General features: G+C 34.6%; 3 protein-coding genes across 4 annotated transcripts in view; 1 reads left to right on the top strand and 2 right to left on the bottom strand.

The window, feature by feature from the left end:
- LOC130052480 (uncharacterized) overlaps positions 1–13,427 on the bottom strand; it is a 30,190-nt gene extending 16,763 nt beyond the window's left edge. The window contains exons 1-3 of one of the 2 annotated variants that reach the window (XM_056157590.1): positions 13,021–13,427; positions 10,431–10,524; positions 8,678–9,273 (exon numbers count right to left, since the gene is read on the bottom strand). In XM_056157590.1, coding sequence (XP_056013565.1) covers positions 9,057–9,273; positions 10,431–10,524; positions 13,021–13,102 — 393 coding nt within the window. In that variant the 5' untranslated portion in view covers positions 13,103–13,427 and the 3' untranslated portion in view covers positions 8,678–9,056. Of the gene's footprint in view, positions 1–8,677; positions 9,274–10,430; positions 10,525–13,020 lie in introns of those variants that run through there. The other variant, XM_056157591.1, reaches the window with a different exon arrangement.
- On the top strand, positions 639–4,805 carry LOC130052476 (uncharacterized). The gene is made up of 4 exons (XM_056157568.1): positions 639–1,100; positions 1,526–1,652; positions 2,304–2,434; positions 3,123–4,805. The coding sequence occupies exons 1-4, from the start codon at positions 639–641 to the stop codon at positions 4,290–4,292; spliced, it is 1,890 nt and encodes a 629-aa protein (XP_056013543.1). The 3' UTR covers positions 4,293–4,805.
- Positions 5,239–8,354, bottom strand: LOC125678868 (uncharacterized). The gene is made up of 3 exons (XM_056157576.1): positions 8,036–8,354; positions 7,338–7,491; positions 5,239–6,244 (listed from the first exon to the last, which is right to left on the bottom strand). The coding sequence occupies exons 1-3, from the start codon at positions 8,337–8,339 to the stop codon at positions 5,287–5,289; spliced, it is 1,416 nt and encodes a 471-aa protein (XP_056013551.1). The 5' UTR covers positions 8,340–8,354; the 3' UTR covers positions 5,239–5,286.
- Positions 13,428–16,740: the final 3,313 nt, after the last annotated feature.

Genomic DNA, 16,740 nt, shown 5'->3' with positions numbered 1-16,740 from the left:
GTATACTGATTTCTCTATAGTGATTCTCTGTATAGTGGTATCTGCATAATGTATACTGATCTCTCAATAGTGATTCTCTGTATACTGATTTCTCAATAGTGATTTCTGTATATTGATTTCTCAATAGTGATTTCTGTATATTGATTTCTCAATAGTGATTTCTGTATATTAAATTATTTCTGTAATAGTGATACTTGTCTTTACAGTAGTCTTCACCTAACTGTTATTGTAATTGTTCTTTCTATTCTTCTAAATAATTCATCACCATAATTCCACTTTTTCAGTGACATGCATTATCAACAAAATGGCAGTTACATGCTGTATGTTAAATTATAGTTTTCGAAAATCATAGCCCGACCAGAATTACAGACTCAATTTTTTTCCTTTAGACTCTAATTTGAATTTCAAATTTTTTCATGGACCAACTGACATTTTCATAGTCTCAGGCAACAGGTCTACCCCATATTTTCTACTGTATAATAAAACATCCCATGCATTTAATTGTGATAAAGGACAGGGTTAAAGTTCTTTGTTGAAGACTGTTTGGTGTTCTGTTTTGGAAAAGTAGTCTTGTGCATATTCATTTTACATAAACTTTAAATACATTTATTTTTCAGGACATTGACATATTAGCTAAAATGGGCGTAACTGTGTTGTCTGATACCCTTCACAAAAAGCTTGGAACCTGGCAAGTAAATCTTGATGAAGTGCTGATTCAAATGAAACAGGATTGGTTGAACATGGGAAAGGAAAAATATCAACTAGCAGGAGATAACTGGGATAAGAACATTCTCCCAAGTTACAGAACCTCACAGCAGAAAACGATCTCCTTGCATTTATTTACTGTTGTGGGAGTTGTAGATAGAATTTCACCTCCCTTACCAGATGAAGTGACGAACATTAATTCTGTAACTGATTTGGACGGCAACATATTCATCCCTTCATTGCAAGAGCAGAATGTACTAAGAAATGAGCTGACTTTCCTTGTTGCTAGTGCATTGGTGAATAACATTGATCAGTTAACAAACCACTTCAAGAACATTTACCCACAACATCTGGAACACCAGTATAGTCATTCTGCAGGAATCAAGACCAAACAGGTAAGAATATTTCTTTTTCTGGTATGTTTGATGAATTGATATGTTATTTTCAATGTCTACAAGGATATGAACTTTATTAAAATGGTATGAAGCAACAGCTCACATATTATTCCTTGTTTCTCATTTACATCATCTTAGAAGATAGTGTCTGAAAAATATACTTTTACTAATTTTGTCTAAAAAAGATTTACCCAAACATACAATTATGAGTAGTCTTTTAATTAGTTTAAATATTTGATTCTGTTCTTACAACTTTTTTGCAGTTTGTCCATGTACTGAAAACTACTTCTGGTTCTTATTGTTCATATATTTCTGGCACAACATGCTGTTTAGCTCATATTTTGTGATGCTTACTTATTACTTGTAAGACATATAAATCTTTCGTCTTTTGGCTTATATTTGAGTAATCTTTTTGTCTATTTTAGTATTGCCTTGGATTGTTTGATTGCAATGAGCAGAAAACCCAGGATGTAATCCAACTCTTAAAAGAACTACAAGACAAGTATGTCCCAGTTACAGATGGAGACATTAAGGAAGAAGTATTCTTTGGAGGTGAGCAACTACTAGTACTAGTAATGTAATTTATTCTCAAAAGGTGTATGTAATCTCCAGACAGATGGATTCAACATCTTGTGATGGGTTTTAACCAAATTTGGTGTATTATAAAAGATGGGTCAATGGTCTCATCTCTCAAAAGATTATACGTCAACTTTGTACACATCTATTACATGATCCAATATTCAGCGCCCCCCCCCCCCCCCCCCTGTAAAAGATGAAACTTGACAATTATATTATATGTACGGTCTTATATTTTTATTTCTAATATTTATATGGGTTTTTATCCCACGTATTTATTACATTCCTCATTAGGGCTATGCCCTTCCAATACATGTTTATATTTTTACAAAAGTACTTGTAGACTTAGTTTTTTGCTTATTATATCATAAAACAAAACCAGAATATCCTCCAGAAGAAACACAATTAACAGTCTTCCTTCCTCTTAAATTATGAAAAGGTGGGAGCTTCAAGGGGTGGGTGAGTGGGTGTCAAAATTAGTATTGCATAGCAACTTTCTAACATAGTTCAGATTTAACCAGTTGAGCAATGTGGCCCATGGGCCTCTTGTTACATTATTCTTTAGCCATGACAGCAGTACACCATATAAGAAGCTTAATGCTAGTTTATTAATTACTTTCTTACCAGGTGATCGTTTGACAGATGAACGAATACAGTGTGCCCAGCAAGCAATGGAAAATGAAAACACTCCATTAAAACGATTGGAAGGATTCATTTCTAAGATAGAAGATTTCCATCGACTTATGAATTTTTTGGAGGTTGGTTTTTGACAGGATATATATTATCGACTAAAACTGAGTGACTGAATCCCATTTTCAGCAAAGTTTTCAGAAAATAAAAAATGGTTATTTAATGGTTCTCGTTGTCAGGCGGGCTCCTTTTGTTTCTGTGCAATAATTTTAAAAACCCTTTATATAACTTCTTCAAATTTGAATATAGTGTGTTTAATCATTTAAGGAAGGTTGGGGTTGATTTTGGGCATTTCCAATTTTTTACACACGAGTAAATTTTCTCTTTTAATGGTGGAAAACTGTAGCTCTAACTTGGAATCATTTAACGTATTTATCTGAGTTTTATTGCAATTGGTTGTCGTGTTGCATCTTCCGTTGTGCGTTAACAATTGAAATTTTTAACTTCTTCTAGATAAATACTATTATAATGCATAGTGATAGAGCTGGAAGGCTTCTACCGAAATTGTAACTTTCAGGATTCCTGGGTTAGAGGTTTTGACTCCAGGGTGGGGTCAAACTTGATAAATATAGTGTACCGTATGTGCAAATCATATTTAAATGATATCTGTTTTATTCTGTTGATACTAAGCTGAAGGAGTAGGTAGTCCTTTACCAAAATTGTAAATTTCATGATCCTAGGGTGTAAGGGTTTGGTTTAAGGGTGATGTTTTGAACAATTACCGGAAGTAAGTTGGCTTTTTTTTTTATATTACAGGCTATCTGTAAATTGACATTTAGCACCAGTTCAGGAAAAGATAGAGGCACTGCATACTTTTTTAGGAATTTGCTCAACTGTCGTAACATCAAAGGGGATGTCAAGAACTCCTATCGGGCATACAAAATGCTGTATTATACCATTTTTGATGGAATTTGTTGTGCATTGTTTTTGAGGGAATTGAATTTGGACTCCTTAGAAGATGAAATCTCCTTTCCTCCTGACTGGGACAAGTTGAACGAGACTGAGAAGGTAGAATGGTTAAACACTTTAAGTGAAAATATTGTGAAGAAATGGTTCTTTGAAAGTGCTGATGATTTATGTCAAGAGCTGCGAGACATAATGAATGATCCTGATCATGAAGAAAATTATTGGACTTCCAATTACTCCAATGGGCGATTCAAATGTCATTTCTGTGATAAAACATATATCTACTCTAAAAGCTTACAAACTCATGAGCTTAAAGTTCATTCACATAATGTGAAGAAACAATCTGGTGAAAAGACATCTACAGATAGTGATGAGGTGTTTAACTATGTTATGCTAGTATTTAAACTAGTTGCGTTACATCGGAATCTGGATTCTGCTGTTGATATGGGAGATGGTATGAGATCAGTACGGGCTGCCAAGTATGAAGCACCAATTTACAATAAAACAAATAAACTGAAGTACCTGATAGGAAGTGTCCATTTGACTGCATTGGTATCTGGAACCCTTCCAAACAACCAATCTGAGCGCCTTATATGGAACAGATTTATTAATATCAGTGGTGGAAAAATGAATAACATGGCTATAGACGAGTATGTAGAGCTTGTTAATCGTGACACGAAAAACACTTGCTCAGGGTATCAAACAAAGGAAAGCATTGTTTCACATTCAAGAGAGTTTCCACATCTAATTGATGCAACAAAACATGTTGATGCTATTTGTGATGTTCATAAAAGAAAGGGCTTTCACAAGAAGCCCTCATATGTTGGGGATGTGAAAAAGGTTGCATCTGAACTAATTAGAATGAATTCATTTGATAAAACTATTGGGAGAACTCTAGGATGTAGGGAAATAGTGTCTGAAAGAAACCCTTTTGACAGTTGTTATTCTAACTTTACAACCATGATTCACAGGCACAAGCCAGTGCTTCCATTCAGGCGATTGAGAAATGAACGAGTTTGAATTTTCTCATGATTGTACATTTGAGTGATTGTTACATACTTTTGCCCTTATTATGTGTAGGAATTTTGATTCGCATGTGCATATCTATGTATTGTTTTCCCCATCTTATGATATATTGTTGGCAAGATGCTGTCAGATTAAAAGTGGTGAGGCCAAAATAAAATATATGTGCGTTTCCTATTTAAAGCCCTCAAAAATTAGGTAGGGTAGGTAGGTAAACATTCTATTTCATTAAAACATTTTATTTGAAATCTTAACTTTTTTCATACACTTTCAGTACAGATCTATATACATTACAAATACTTTTCACACATTTTGAAGCTCAATAGTAGTAAAATGAAAATCACAGAAACTTGTACACAAAAAGAAAAAAAATCCAAATTCAGAAGTTTTGCTTTACATACACGTATATCATCAATGAAAAGTTTAGGGTCAGCAGCAAATAGGTAGGTAGGGTCAGGAAACCGGAAACACGCATCTATTTTACTTTTGCCTGATCGTACACATATATTATCTCTGCTTTTGTCATGCGATGTAGCAGGCAACAAAAACGATCAGGGCTTGAAGATAAATTTTTATGTCACCAGTCCAGCCGGACTGATGGGGTATAATTTCAACCAGTCCGCAGGAAAATTTACCAGTCCAACAGAGGTTTCCATAAATAATTTTGTTAATGTTATTACAATGAAATTTAATTCAATATGCCTCAGTCAATATTGTAACACTTGTGGGATTTATATTTACGAATCAGATTTGTCTGATATCTACAGATCGAAGAAATTTCATATAAAGTATATTTTCCATCGGACTGACTAAAACAAATGTATGTCAGTCCACCAGACTTTTAACCAGTCACAGACTGACAGGCATATGTTAATTTTGAGTCATGACGTTTGATAGAGGTATATGTCTCTGGACTTCTTGAACAACAAAGTTTTGAGATACATTTTGAGATACATGTTGCATAGTTTAATAACAGATACGTAAAATACAATTACAATGTATCTAAAGTGAGTTCCAAAAGTTCATCATCTGTAACTGAGTCTGACTGATAGTCATAAGATACAGTATCAAAATCACTGTCTACCACATCTGTTGAAATTTGTCCTAAATCAGTTACATCAAGTATTTTTTCTAATGGTAGCCTAGTACATTGTTTGCAGTCACACATTGTTTCACACAGATCACAACAATTATGTTTTTTAAAGTGCTTACTTTTAATCTCTTCTAATTCTTTAGCCTTTACAAAACAGCTCATTATAGACAGTCGTCTACATGTGGTTTCTCTCAGTAAAGACCTAATATCATCATCTGTGTGTTGCAGTTGGTGGGAATGGTACAACAACACACAGACTGATTTTTCTCCTTTTCTTCCTACACGTCCACCTTCCTGTAAAAATTCTACTGCATTTGAAGGTGGACCATACATGACAACACTATAACAGTCAACAATATCTATGCCCATTCCCAGTGCACTTGTGCATATCACTAATTTTAAGTTGCTAGGTTTTGTCAGCTGAGATAAGATCTGTGACTTTTTTTCACTTGTGGTTTCTGAATGAAACATATCTACAAAGGGTTTACATATAGGAACCTCCTCCACCACATAATTGTAGATTTGCGATACATCCTTTATGGAATTGCAATAAATTAGAGTTCGTGGAAATCTGTCCTTGTATTTTTCTATGGATTCAATCAACCAAAACATTGATGACTGAATATCATTTTCTATTTTCCTTACAATATACTTAATATTTTCTTTATTTGGATTCCTTGTGATGAAATGTTTACATCCTGTCATCAATAAAGCATCTGTAACTTTGTTTAACATTTTTTTGGTACATGTTGCACTCAAAGCTAGCATAACTGCTGATGGAAATAAAGATCTCAGTTCTCCTATACATCTGAACCATTTTCTAAAAGCCTTTTCCTCCTCTTGTCCGACTGCACCCCTAATAAATAACAATAAAGAAATGTCCTTAGCACTGCTACAAGTGTATGAAATCTTCAAATAAGGAATTGATAAGTTAAACCATTGCACATTCATGAGATATGGAATTTCAACAAGGGGCCCGAGGGCCACATTGCTCATCTGAGTCACCTTGTGGAGAAGTCGAAAATGTAGAAAGTTTACAGACTGACAGACAATGGACAACAAGTGATCAGAAAAGCTCACCCGAGCTTTCAGCTACCTTTATTTTAACTTTTCAATGATATAATAACATAAGCATGTTACATTTTTAAAAAAAAAAATCAAACGGCTCTTCTTCATAAACTCATAATATACATGTATGATTTACATGTACAAAGACTTATTAAAGTAGTAAGCTCCTGAGCTTTTGAGAACAACTGTGTAGGATGTTACAACTAAGTATTTACTTGTTCAATACTGATCCCATTGGTGCAAATCACTGAACCCTATCCAATAATTTCAAATTTTTGAAAAGGGTTGACAGGGACTATATTTTGTGGCAGAAGAATTGATTAATCAAAAAGTTCTAAATCAGCATGATTTTACAGTTTCTGTTTCATCCATTATATCTTCTATTCTTATACTCCTAGGTACGCGTATTTCAGTTCAAAATTTATGAGACTTGGAACTAGTTCCAATGTTGTAATTTATTATCTTGGTTAAGATATTTTCCCAAACAACACAGATTGTTAAAAAAGTTTAAATTAATTTATCGAAAAAAATTTCAAAATGAAAATTCAGTATTTTAGCTAATAATTAAATTTTTTTATCTTTAACCCCCACCTTGAAAATTATGTGAAATATGCCCTTTTAATCTCTCAAATTTGATATCATGATTTTTTCGTATATCAAGGTTTTGGTTCAAGTATTTGTAGCTTCCGTAGCATTTATTTGCTTCAGTTATACTACATGTATGATCTTTTCATATTTTGTTTCATAATCTTGGTCCAGAATGTTTAAATCTGGTGCTACAGGTCAATTCAAACTTGAGGACAGCAAAATACAGTGTAGCCTGTCAAACGTGTTAAAAATGGTATGACAAACATTGATATGCTAAAACTTTTATTACATACCAAGTGGCAACTGTATGGAACTCATCAACCACAATAAGCTTTACGTTGAATTTCTCTAACTCTTCCCGCCAGTGTTTACTTCCAATAATCATTTCTGGAGAGCCAAAAATTATATCTGCCTCACCATTTCTTATCACTTCATCTGCTTCTCCACCTAAAATATGGTAATAACTAGTAAAATACATGACTGTACAAAAAAAATTAATTCTGATCAATAAAATATTTGTGTACACTACAGGGATGGGGTAATTTAAAAATGTAATACATTTTTCATAAACTGATTGGATGTATTTGTAATTGATTTTGCTTTTTAAAAAGTCAAATATTTTCAATTACTTACATTTCAACATGTTCAATATTACTTATTATTCAAACTTAAAAGTTTGCAAATGATGGAATGAAATTTTCTGATAATAATGGTGTTAGATGTTGTTTATGCAATAATTAGATGCCTCATTGGGTCATAATATTTGGCAAATATATACTGTAATTGAACCTGATCAAAGCATGAACATTACACAATATTGAATATGTGTACGTGTAGCTGCGTTCGCTCAAACTGTAGCACCGTCAACGTATAATCACATGATTCCAATATCAATATATACTACAATGTACTTTGAATCTTTTTATTCAAGTTTTTCATAATTTGAATAATATGTTTAAAAAAACTTATTATAGAGGAAATAGTTTCAAACCTATTAACTCGGCATTTACAGATGGTATCTCTCGTAAACGCCGTACTTGGTCTTCCATGAGTGCCACAAGTGGACAGCAAACCAAAACAACTGGCTTCTTCGATGCAGTGTTGTCGCATACTATACATTTTAAAACCGGAATATAAAGTTGATATGGTAGGGATTTTCCATATCCTGTTGGTAGTACAGCAACACAATCCTCTCCTGACAGAATGGCTTGAAGAATCTGTTTTTGTTCTTCCTTTAAACACGTTAAATTGAATTGTTTAAGCGCAGATGCTATTGCCGTATCAATCGTCGCCATTTTACATGAACAGCCGAAAAGATTTTTGCTATGTTGAATCTCATTGGTTGTCATGTTTAATGAATATGCGAATATGTGAGGTCACCAGAAGATGACCTTTATACGATCCCTGTCAGACCCCAACGATATGATAATGAGTATGGGCTCTGATTTTAATCAGACTGTGTAACTCATCGGCCTTTCGCCAGCCATTCACAACCACCGCATGAAAGTGTGAATGATAAGGCCACTTGATTTATTTAATATGTTTAACGCAGAAGCGTTTACGGGCAATCTAAGCAAAGACCAGGCCGAGGTCACGGTTTTCTGCTTTTTGACTCGTTTTTGGTGACCTTTATTGGTATGTTCTAGGTCACCTGAGTCATTCAGGTGACCTCCCGATATCTCTTTTTGTATGTCGACGTCCGTCGCTAATCCTGCATCTGTCGTGTGATCATTCATAACATGCTCTTCCTTGTTTGGTACTAATGTTTTTGTGCGATATTTCCCTAAAGCTGATTCTTGAAGTAAAAAACATATGTTTTCATAATATTTTGCCGGATTACGATTCTCACATATTCTAGGAAGTTCAAGGCCATTGGGAGAAGGCATCATGAGTGATTGAAGTCTGCTCTACACAATGTAGAGTACTTCTACTGCCTCGCTAACATCAACAAATGTAATGATTTTTTCTAATCCTTTCACAGTAAATATATATATAAAATACACAACATAGATTTATTCATACACACTGGCAACAGTGTTATCACCTTTAGTGATGTCGTTACAGTCAATGTATGTATAATGAGAGTTATCTGCGGATTGATACAAAGGGTTTTCTTTTAGCCCCGTTTCCTCTCCTTTTTCGTCTTCTGTTGCTTCAGGATTATTAGTCTTTTGTGCATCGTTTGACTGAACCGTTCCCTGTGTTGCGTGGATGGTGGTCCGTTTGGCCCTATAGAAATGATACAGTCACAAAAATCAGTACACGTGATATTGTTACTCTGCCTGTAAGGCAGAATCAGTATGATGATCTTCGAACTGAGTTACACAAATTGGAATATGAAATAGTATTTTCATTGTTTTTTGCTGTCCATAGTGATAGCTTCCAAGTATGTCCTTAACGAGCCATTCATTTTGTTGACAACGTGTATTCATGAATGTAGATTCTATACATATCGTAGCTGCAGAGCTGTAGCTCTCTGGGGAAATGTTGTTACAGAACAGAAAGCTATATATCCACCCCTTTAAAACAGACTTGAAGAATGCTTTTATTTTCAGCAAACTAGATGTACAAGAAGCTTTCTGGCATATTCGATTGGATGAACAATCTAGTTTGCTTACCACGATGATCACACCCTATGGACGATATCGTTGGGCTCGTCTTCCTTTTGGTCTTAATGTTCCAAGTCAGATTTTTCAAATAAAACTCAATGAAGCTCTTGAAGGACTCCATGGTACCTTTACCATAGTTGATGACATTATAATAGCAGGGTAAGGCAATACTGAAGACGAAGCCTTACAAGACAACAAGTCAAAACTACAAAACGTTATAGAGTGTTGCAAGGTTATTCTCAACGCTGACAAGATGGTCGTTGGACTCAAAGAAATATCATTTCACGGTCACACCATCACCTCGGAAGGAATCAAAGTTGATCCCAAGAAATTTTGGTGATGACCCAAACAAGTGGTGATGCTGGTGTACGGCGATTCTGTGGAATGATTCAATACATGTCTCTTTTTTTACCTGAACTCTCTATGACGCTAGAATCATTGCGCAAACTTACCCACATTTGCAAGGGGCTTTGATGAATGATTGAAGCTATGTTACAAGTAGAGTGGGGACAATGTGTCAGGATTTTTTCTTTGTCTTAATGTTTTTATTTGGCGATGGAATAATACAATGAAGTACGTCCGCAGCTGTGCGCATTTTTTTTTAGCGCGCCGTAAATCGAAGGTTTTTTTTAAATAAAGGGTGGATCTGTAGCCCATATTTTGTCGTCCACACATATGGTCTGTCCTCATCTTTTGCCAGAGAGCTTCAAACCTGCAGCTATACACAGCATAATTGTTTTAACCAAACATTGTATATTAATGAAATGAGTCACTTACCTTCGGCGACGTAGGACGACAATAACAATAACAATCGCCACAGAAACAAGGAGAAATGTTCCGCAAAGAATCCCAATCAGAAGGAATGGTGTGTCTTAAGAGAAAACAAAAATCTTGAAACGATTGTAAAATGAGTAATTACGAAGTTATCTTAGTAAACTAGTTGTTACAGTTACCATATCAATGTACTGTATATTTGACATTGTTCCTGTTATTAACTATCGTTTGGGATAAATGACCATTGCCCTTCAGGCTCGGCAATATCAAATCCTCGCCCTGTCCTACGGGCGCAGTGATATCAGATCATTGCCCTGATATGCGGGCTTAGTGATATCAGATTCTTGCCCTGACCTACAGGCGCAGTGATATCAGATCCTTGCCCTGACTTGCGGGCTCAGTGATATCAGATCCTCGCCCTGACCTGCAGACAGAATGATATCAAATCCTCGCCCTGTCCTGCGGGCGCAGTGATATCAGATCCTTGCCCTGACCTGCGGGCTTAATGATATCAGATGTTTGTCCTGACCTGTATACGTAGTGATATCAGATCCTTGCCCTGATATGCGGGCTCAGTGATATTAGATCCTCCCCCTGACCTGCAGACAGAATGATATCAGATCTTCGCCTTGATATCGCTGGACATGAACTGATGCTAGGAATGAGATCACAACAATGTGTATATCTTATTCCTAAAATTCAATATGAAATGAATACATGTGCAATACTGACATAGCACTTATGAGTTTGTTACAACGAAACAAAAACCGCAAACTTTTATTTGGATTCGGAATGAAAATCGTATTTATTTCATTATCACTGCATGCATGTACATGTACGATTTGTTGAACTTGAATGAGAGTACAAAATGGCTGTGATTCACCTTTTGTTGTTCTCCAGTCCTTGCTAGTTTGAATTTTTACGGTTGGACATCAACAGCTTTTTCTTGCATATCAACATATACATGTATATATCAATATATTGTATTGTACTCTCACACCTCTCTAAAATAGGTTTTGAAAAGGGGAATTGATCCGCCCTTGTCCCGTTTTATTTCAAATTTATTATATTGTCTTATATGATATTCTATAGAATATTTTTTGTGGATAGTAATTTTTTATTCCATTTGTATATACACCGTATAATAACGTTTGTAGTGATTGGTTCTTCGTTCGTCTACATTCTTACTGCCCAAATCAGGTATTTCTCTTTAGATCCTTACCTTGGGAGGGAGGGGATTCGTTCATTTCTTTTTGAGCACTAGATTTTTCATCACAACGTAAATTTAATTTGCTTCCGTGGTCTGAAATATGCGAATGTATTCACCATTCTTATTTGACATTAGATAAACTTTAGAAAAATACTTTTCTGATGTGACAAATCTGCGATAATCCGCAGAGGAAACCTGCCAGGATTCTACCACATCATTCATTGATTGATTGATATTGTTTGAAGCTGATTTGATATAATTAATTTAATTAAACTAAAATGATCAATTGTATACTAAGGTACATTCTGTAACACTCGATTCGTGGACAATATTCCTTTTTTAATCCTTTCTCTACCACACCGGTCAATTTGACCGAAGGTGCGTAAAAACAGGACTACGCAAAGGGGGCGTCTCTAAATTTTTGAAGCTACGGGCATAAGATATATTATATATGATTTGTATATCATATCTAAAAGAATGTTTCTATTTTCTAAGCAGATAAAAGTTAATTAAGTAAATAGAACCATTAAAGTTAAAAAAATATATATACATTTGAAGTGAAAGATGTCTTCGTTAATTTTTTTTTTTATCAAGAATTACTTTTTCTTTAAGAATTTAAGTATTATCTTGTGTACCGTGAAGTTCCAGACGATTGGCCGATATTAGCCAATGCATATCGACAACCCTGTACCAAGAATTATGTCTAGAAATAGGTTTTGAGAGGTTGAATGTAAAAAGCTCGATTTTGTTAACTGCGATGCAAGAATATTTAAATTTAGTGATTGAAAATACGTATTTGAACAATCGTATACATTGTACTAAGAGAAGAAAAACACGGTTGTTCTTTGTTATAACATTTGCTATGGTGGTGTTGCTTAGCAACCAAATTTATTTAAATATTATTTAAAAAATTAATAATTTCATATCAACATCTGTGTTTAAATGTTACAATATATATTCTCTTTATTGGAATATATCGGCAGAACATCATATGGTAAGACAATGATGGATATGTAAATAAAGTACGAATCTTGCACATGATGACCTTTGACCCTCGTTCTCTTCATCATGTCTATTATAATTTTCAACCTTTCAAAATGATTGTTAAGTGTAAGCTATTGTCAAGTTTTAAGGATGATTGTTACACCAGGTCAATTTTGATATGGATGGGAAGCGGAGGATATGTAAAACAGTATTTTGGAACTTAAAATTTTCTAATTTACTCTTTTTAGTTGAAAAGGCAGTTTAAATATAAAGTAATGTGAAAACAAAACCTGCTGAATTCGATCCCGCGATGTGCAGTTCAACGATCTTCATGCCTTTCCCCTATTTATTATTGATCAATATTGTAAACTCTAAATGTATATGGGAAAATCCACTCACCGATACTTGAGATATTAAGCCAGTAGAAAAATCTATTCTTGACTGGTGTACTGTTACGGGAATGCGAAAACCATATCAACATGACGTCACTATCCCCCTGTACGTTTATTTTTCCACTCGTCAATTCACAGTTATAATAATTGAGTGATCCTCCCAAAATGGGTGCAGTTCGAATATTAATTTCGCTAAAACAATTCTCCTGGTTTGGAACCGACAGGAGTTGAAATTGAATGTGTCCATTCCGACTACCTTTCAACGAACAATGGCAATCTGTATGGAGATTATCTGTATAGAAATCAAGAGAAGCGGCACTGACGTTTATCAGGTTCTGTCCGCAGGTTTTGATGATATCTGTGAAAACCAACTTATATATGCATCTTATGTTAAAAAAGAAATACGTCGTAGTAAGGATGGAGAGAGAGAGAGAGAGAGAGAGAGAGAGAGAGAGAGAGAGAGAGAGAAGAGAAGAGAGAGAGAGAGAGATCTTACTTGTTGAAAGTCCACAGATCTGACCTGCAATACATATAGCGATGTACTGTCTGTGTAATTTAATCAGTGTCCTTAACCACCCGAGTTCGCACATTTTACCGACCGCCCCTCCCCTCCCATAGAAGTTTAATTGAATGATACATGCATTATCGGTATTGGCAATATGTGTGTGAGAGCGTGAATACAATTTCATATCATATTATATGCAAACTATTTTCATTTCATATAACATTATCAAATACATGTATCTGGTATTTAGTGAAGTCGGAATTCACTATAAATCATAACCATTGCGGACTAGTTTATTCTATATGTGGCTCGGATTTTTATTTTATTTTTGTTGTTGGTATGTTTACTTCATTTGGTCTAGTATGTCCAGGTGGAATATTTAATAATTATATAACAATATCTGGGATAAGCACTGATTTACAACATATTTTTTTTAAAATCTCTTCATCACATGATGACCTATCCCATCTATTAATTTTGATCAACATTTGGTATATGTAAAATACTGTATGAACTTCTGTTTTTCTGTGTCATCTATTTAGTCAATAAATGGCACGATCTCACATCCCCTGATTTAAAGGTTTTCTTTCAATATATGTAGCAACAAGAACAAGTATCAGAACCATCTATACATTACATTGTATATAACATGTAGCATGGATCTATATAATGAACAAGTTGTGAATTCGAATTAATATTTTGTTGATAAATTTCCTTCTATTGGTAGCATGTTAATTCTATTTGAATATTAAAGCTAAATTACTTCCACTGAATTCCTAATAAAGATATAGCTTACGGATAAAAAAGCGAACATAAAAATGCAGCAAAATTAAGACTATACACAGTATTTCAATGATTCATCAATAGTGATTGAATGAAATGAAACAACATACTTACCGTTCACGGTTTGTTTGTGCCAGATATTCGCCGATAACGAGATAAATAAAACGTAACTACTTAATCATTTATTCCTGCACTCTTCATTGGTTTCATTTTCCTTCTAAGCAATAAGTCATCACCTACAAACGACATCTAGCAGTTTTAAGGAAGTCCATCATCAAGGCGAATCAAAACACTCACCTACTTGCAATGTAAACTACTGATGATCTGACCTTTCCACATTGTGCAATTTAATATATTTGCAAAAGAAAAAGAGAATATCTTAAGATGGGCAAGTACTTGTTAGTATTTTATATATTTCCTGACATACCATGTATTCTTAATGTACTTGATATATAATTACAATATTTCGGAAATTTGTCGTGTAATTATTCATAATATGTTATGGGTGCATGTCGTGTAACTCGCCGGCCTTTCGCCAGCCATTCACAACCACTGCATGAAAGTGTGAATAATAAGGTCACTTGATTTATTTAATCTGTTTATATCAGAAGCATGTATGGGCAATCTAAGCGAATAGCAGGCTGAGGTCACGGTTTTCTGTTTTTTGACGCGTTTTGGTGACCTTTATTGGTATGTTCTAGGTCACCTGAGTCATTCATGTGACTTCCCGATATCTCTTTTTGTATGTCGAGGTACGTCGCTCATCCTGCATCTGTCGTAAAGAATTGAACATTTTCAGTTGCTGCTGTTTTGTTGTAGGGACCACAGAGATGTGTTTTGATAACAATAACAGGCAATACTTACCAACATCTTTAGATCTTAAGGAAGGTGAAAATAACGAACAGTGATCAAACTCATAACTCCTACAAGCAATACAAAATAGACAGTTGGGCAAACACAGACCCCTGGATACACGAGCGGTGAGATCAGGTGCCTAGGAGGAATAAACATCCCCTGTTGACCGGTCACACCCGCCGTGAGCCCCATATCCTGATCAGGTAAACGGAGCCATCCGCAGTCAAATCAGTGTGCCAAGAACGGCTTAACAATCGGTATGAAACACGTCAGACAGCATTTGACCCAATGCGAGATTGTATTGACGAACTAGATCGTTATAACGACCATAGAATTTACGAAATGCTGACTTCAATCGAGACTGTTGAAACCCCTGTACCATCAACTTGTTTGCCAGTAGTTTACCTCTATTTAAGAGCTGACTATACCCAGAACAAGCCCTTGCATATCGAATCAGTTGAGATATATAAACGCCATATGCAAGTGATAATGGAATATTGCTACATAAATGTGGGAAGTTGACGATGGAGAAGCTGAAATCATCCCGTTTGTCATATACAGTATATATATGCCTAAAAGTTATCTTCACAGATGTGTCATTTTTTATTAGAAAGGTGTTTATCAATTAATATGACTCACTACACCCAGCAATAGTTTTTCAAATCAGTATGGATTGATTTAATTATAAAAGATATGTTGATATACAGTAAGTATATATGCCAAAAAAGACAAGAAAACAAATATACAAATTTGGATAAAAACATGATTTTCAAAAAAAAAAAAAAAATAATTTCAACACACATGAACAAAAGATTCTGACAGATTTGAACTCGAGATCTGCGGTTCAGCAGCCCAATGCTTTAACTACAGAGCTACGATGATAAACAAACGAATCGATCGATACAAATAATTTTACATACAACATGTACATTGTAAGTTTAAGGGTTAGCATATATTTTAATAGTACCTGGTTGTTGCAAGTAAAATATAATACCAGTTCTTGCGTATTTAATACAGTAAGTTATATTTGAATTTTTAGGGCAGGTACCATTAGGTGAGCTTTAGAAATTATCCTTTAGCTTTGTACTCTGTTGGTATAAATTATCGATAGACTGGCACATACTGTAAGCTACACATATGCAGATGGTGATACAGAGTAAATACACACTAACCCACCCCTTTCCAAGAAAAAATTAAAAAAAAAAGTATACACATCCTTTCATTAAAACTTGATCTAAAATGTTTACAAATGCATTTATCATAGTGAATTAAGTTACACAATGAATATACCATGTACATGCATAAAACTTAAAGGCTTAATATTTATCGTCAAAGGGTCTTGAAAGAATATTCTAACAAGGATTCCTCTGAAAAAATAAAACATCCCCAGACCCAAATGAATAGGAGCTGAAATACTGGCTTAGAAAAACCATATGCAAAATAAAGATCAGATGTTAATCTTTGTTGTAATTAAAGGTAAATGATGGTCAGTTTGATAGTGTTTTTGTGTCTAGTGAAGTGTTAGTAACACAGTCGGTAAAGGTTAAGGTTATATTACATTGGTATTGGCTAATTTCCTGGCTA

This window comes from Ostrea edulis, chromosome 3, assembly GCF_947568905.1.
Source record: "Ostrea edulis chromosome 3, xbOstEdul1.1, whole genome shotgun sequence".
NCBI lineage: Eukaryota > Metazoa > Mollusca > Bivalvia > Ostreida > Ostreidae > Ostrea > Ostrea edulis.
The sequence above is the reverse complement of the archived record's forward strand: the minus strand, read 5'-3'. Positions and strand labels throughout refer to the sequence as shown.

Coding starts and splice junctions, on each gene's coding strand:
- LOC130052476 (XM_056157568.1), top strand. CDS start 639: ATGGGCGTAACTGTGTTGTCTGATACCCTTCACAAAAAGCTTGGAACC. Junction 1,653..2,303: donor GGAAGAAGTATTCTTTGGAG/GTGAGCAACTAC, acceptor CTTTCTTACCAG/GTGATCGTTTGACAGATGAA. Junction 2,435..3,122: donor GACTTATGAATTTTTTGGAG/GTTGGTTTTTGA, acceptor TTTATATTACAG/GCTATCTGTAAATTGACATT.
- LOC125678868 (XM_056157576.1), bottom strand. CDS start 8,339: ATGGCGACGATTGATACGGCAATAGCATCTGCGCTTAAACAATTCAAT. Junction 7,492..8,035: donor TGTAAATGCCGAGTTAATAG/GTTTGAAACTAT, acceptor ACCATATTTTAG/GTGGAGAAGCAGATGAAGTG. Junction 6,245..7,337: donor TTCCATACAGTTGCCACTTG/GTATGTAATAAA, acceptor GTTATTTATTAG/GGGTGCAGTCGGACAAGAGG.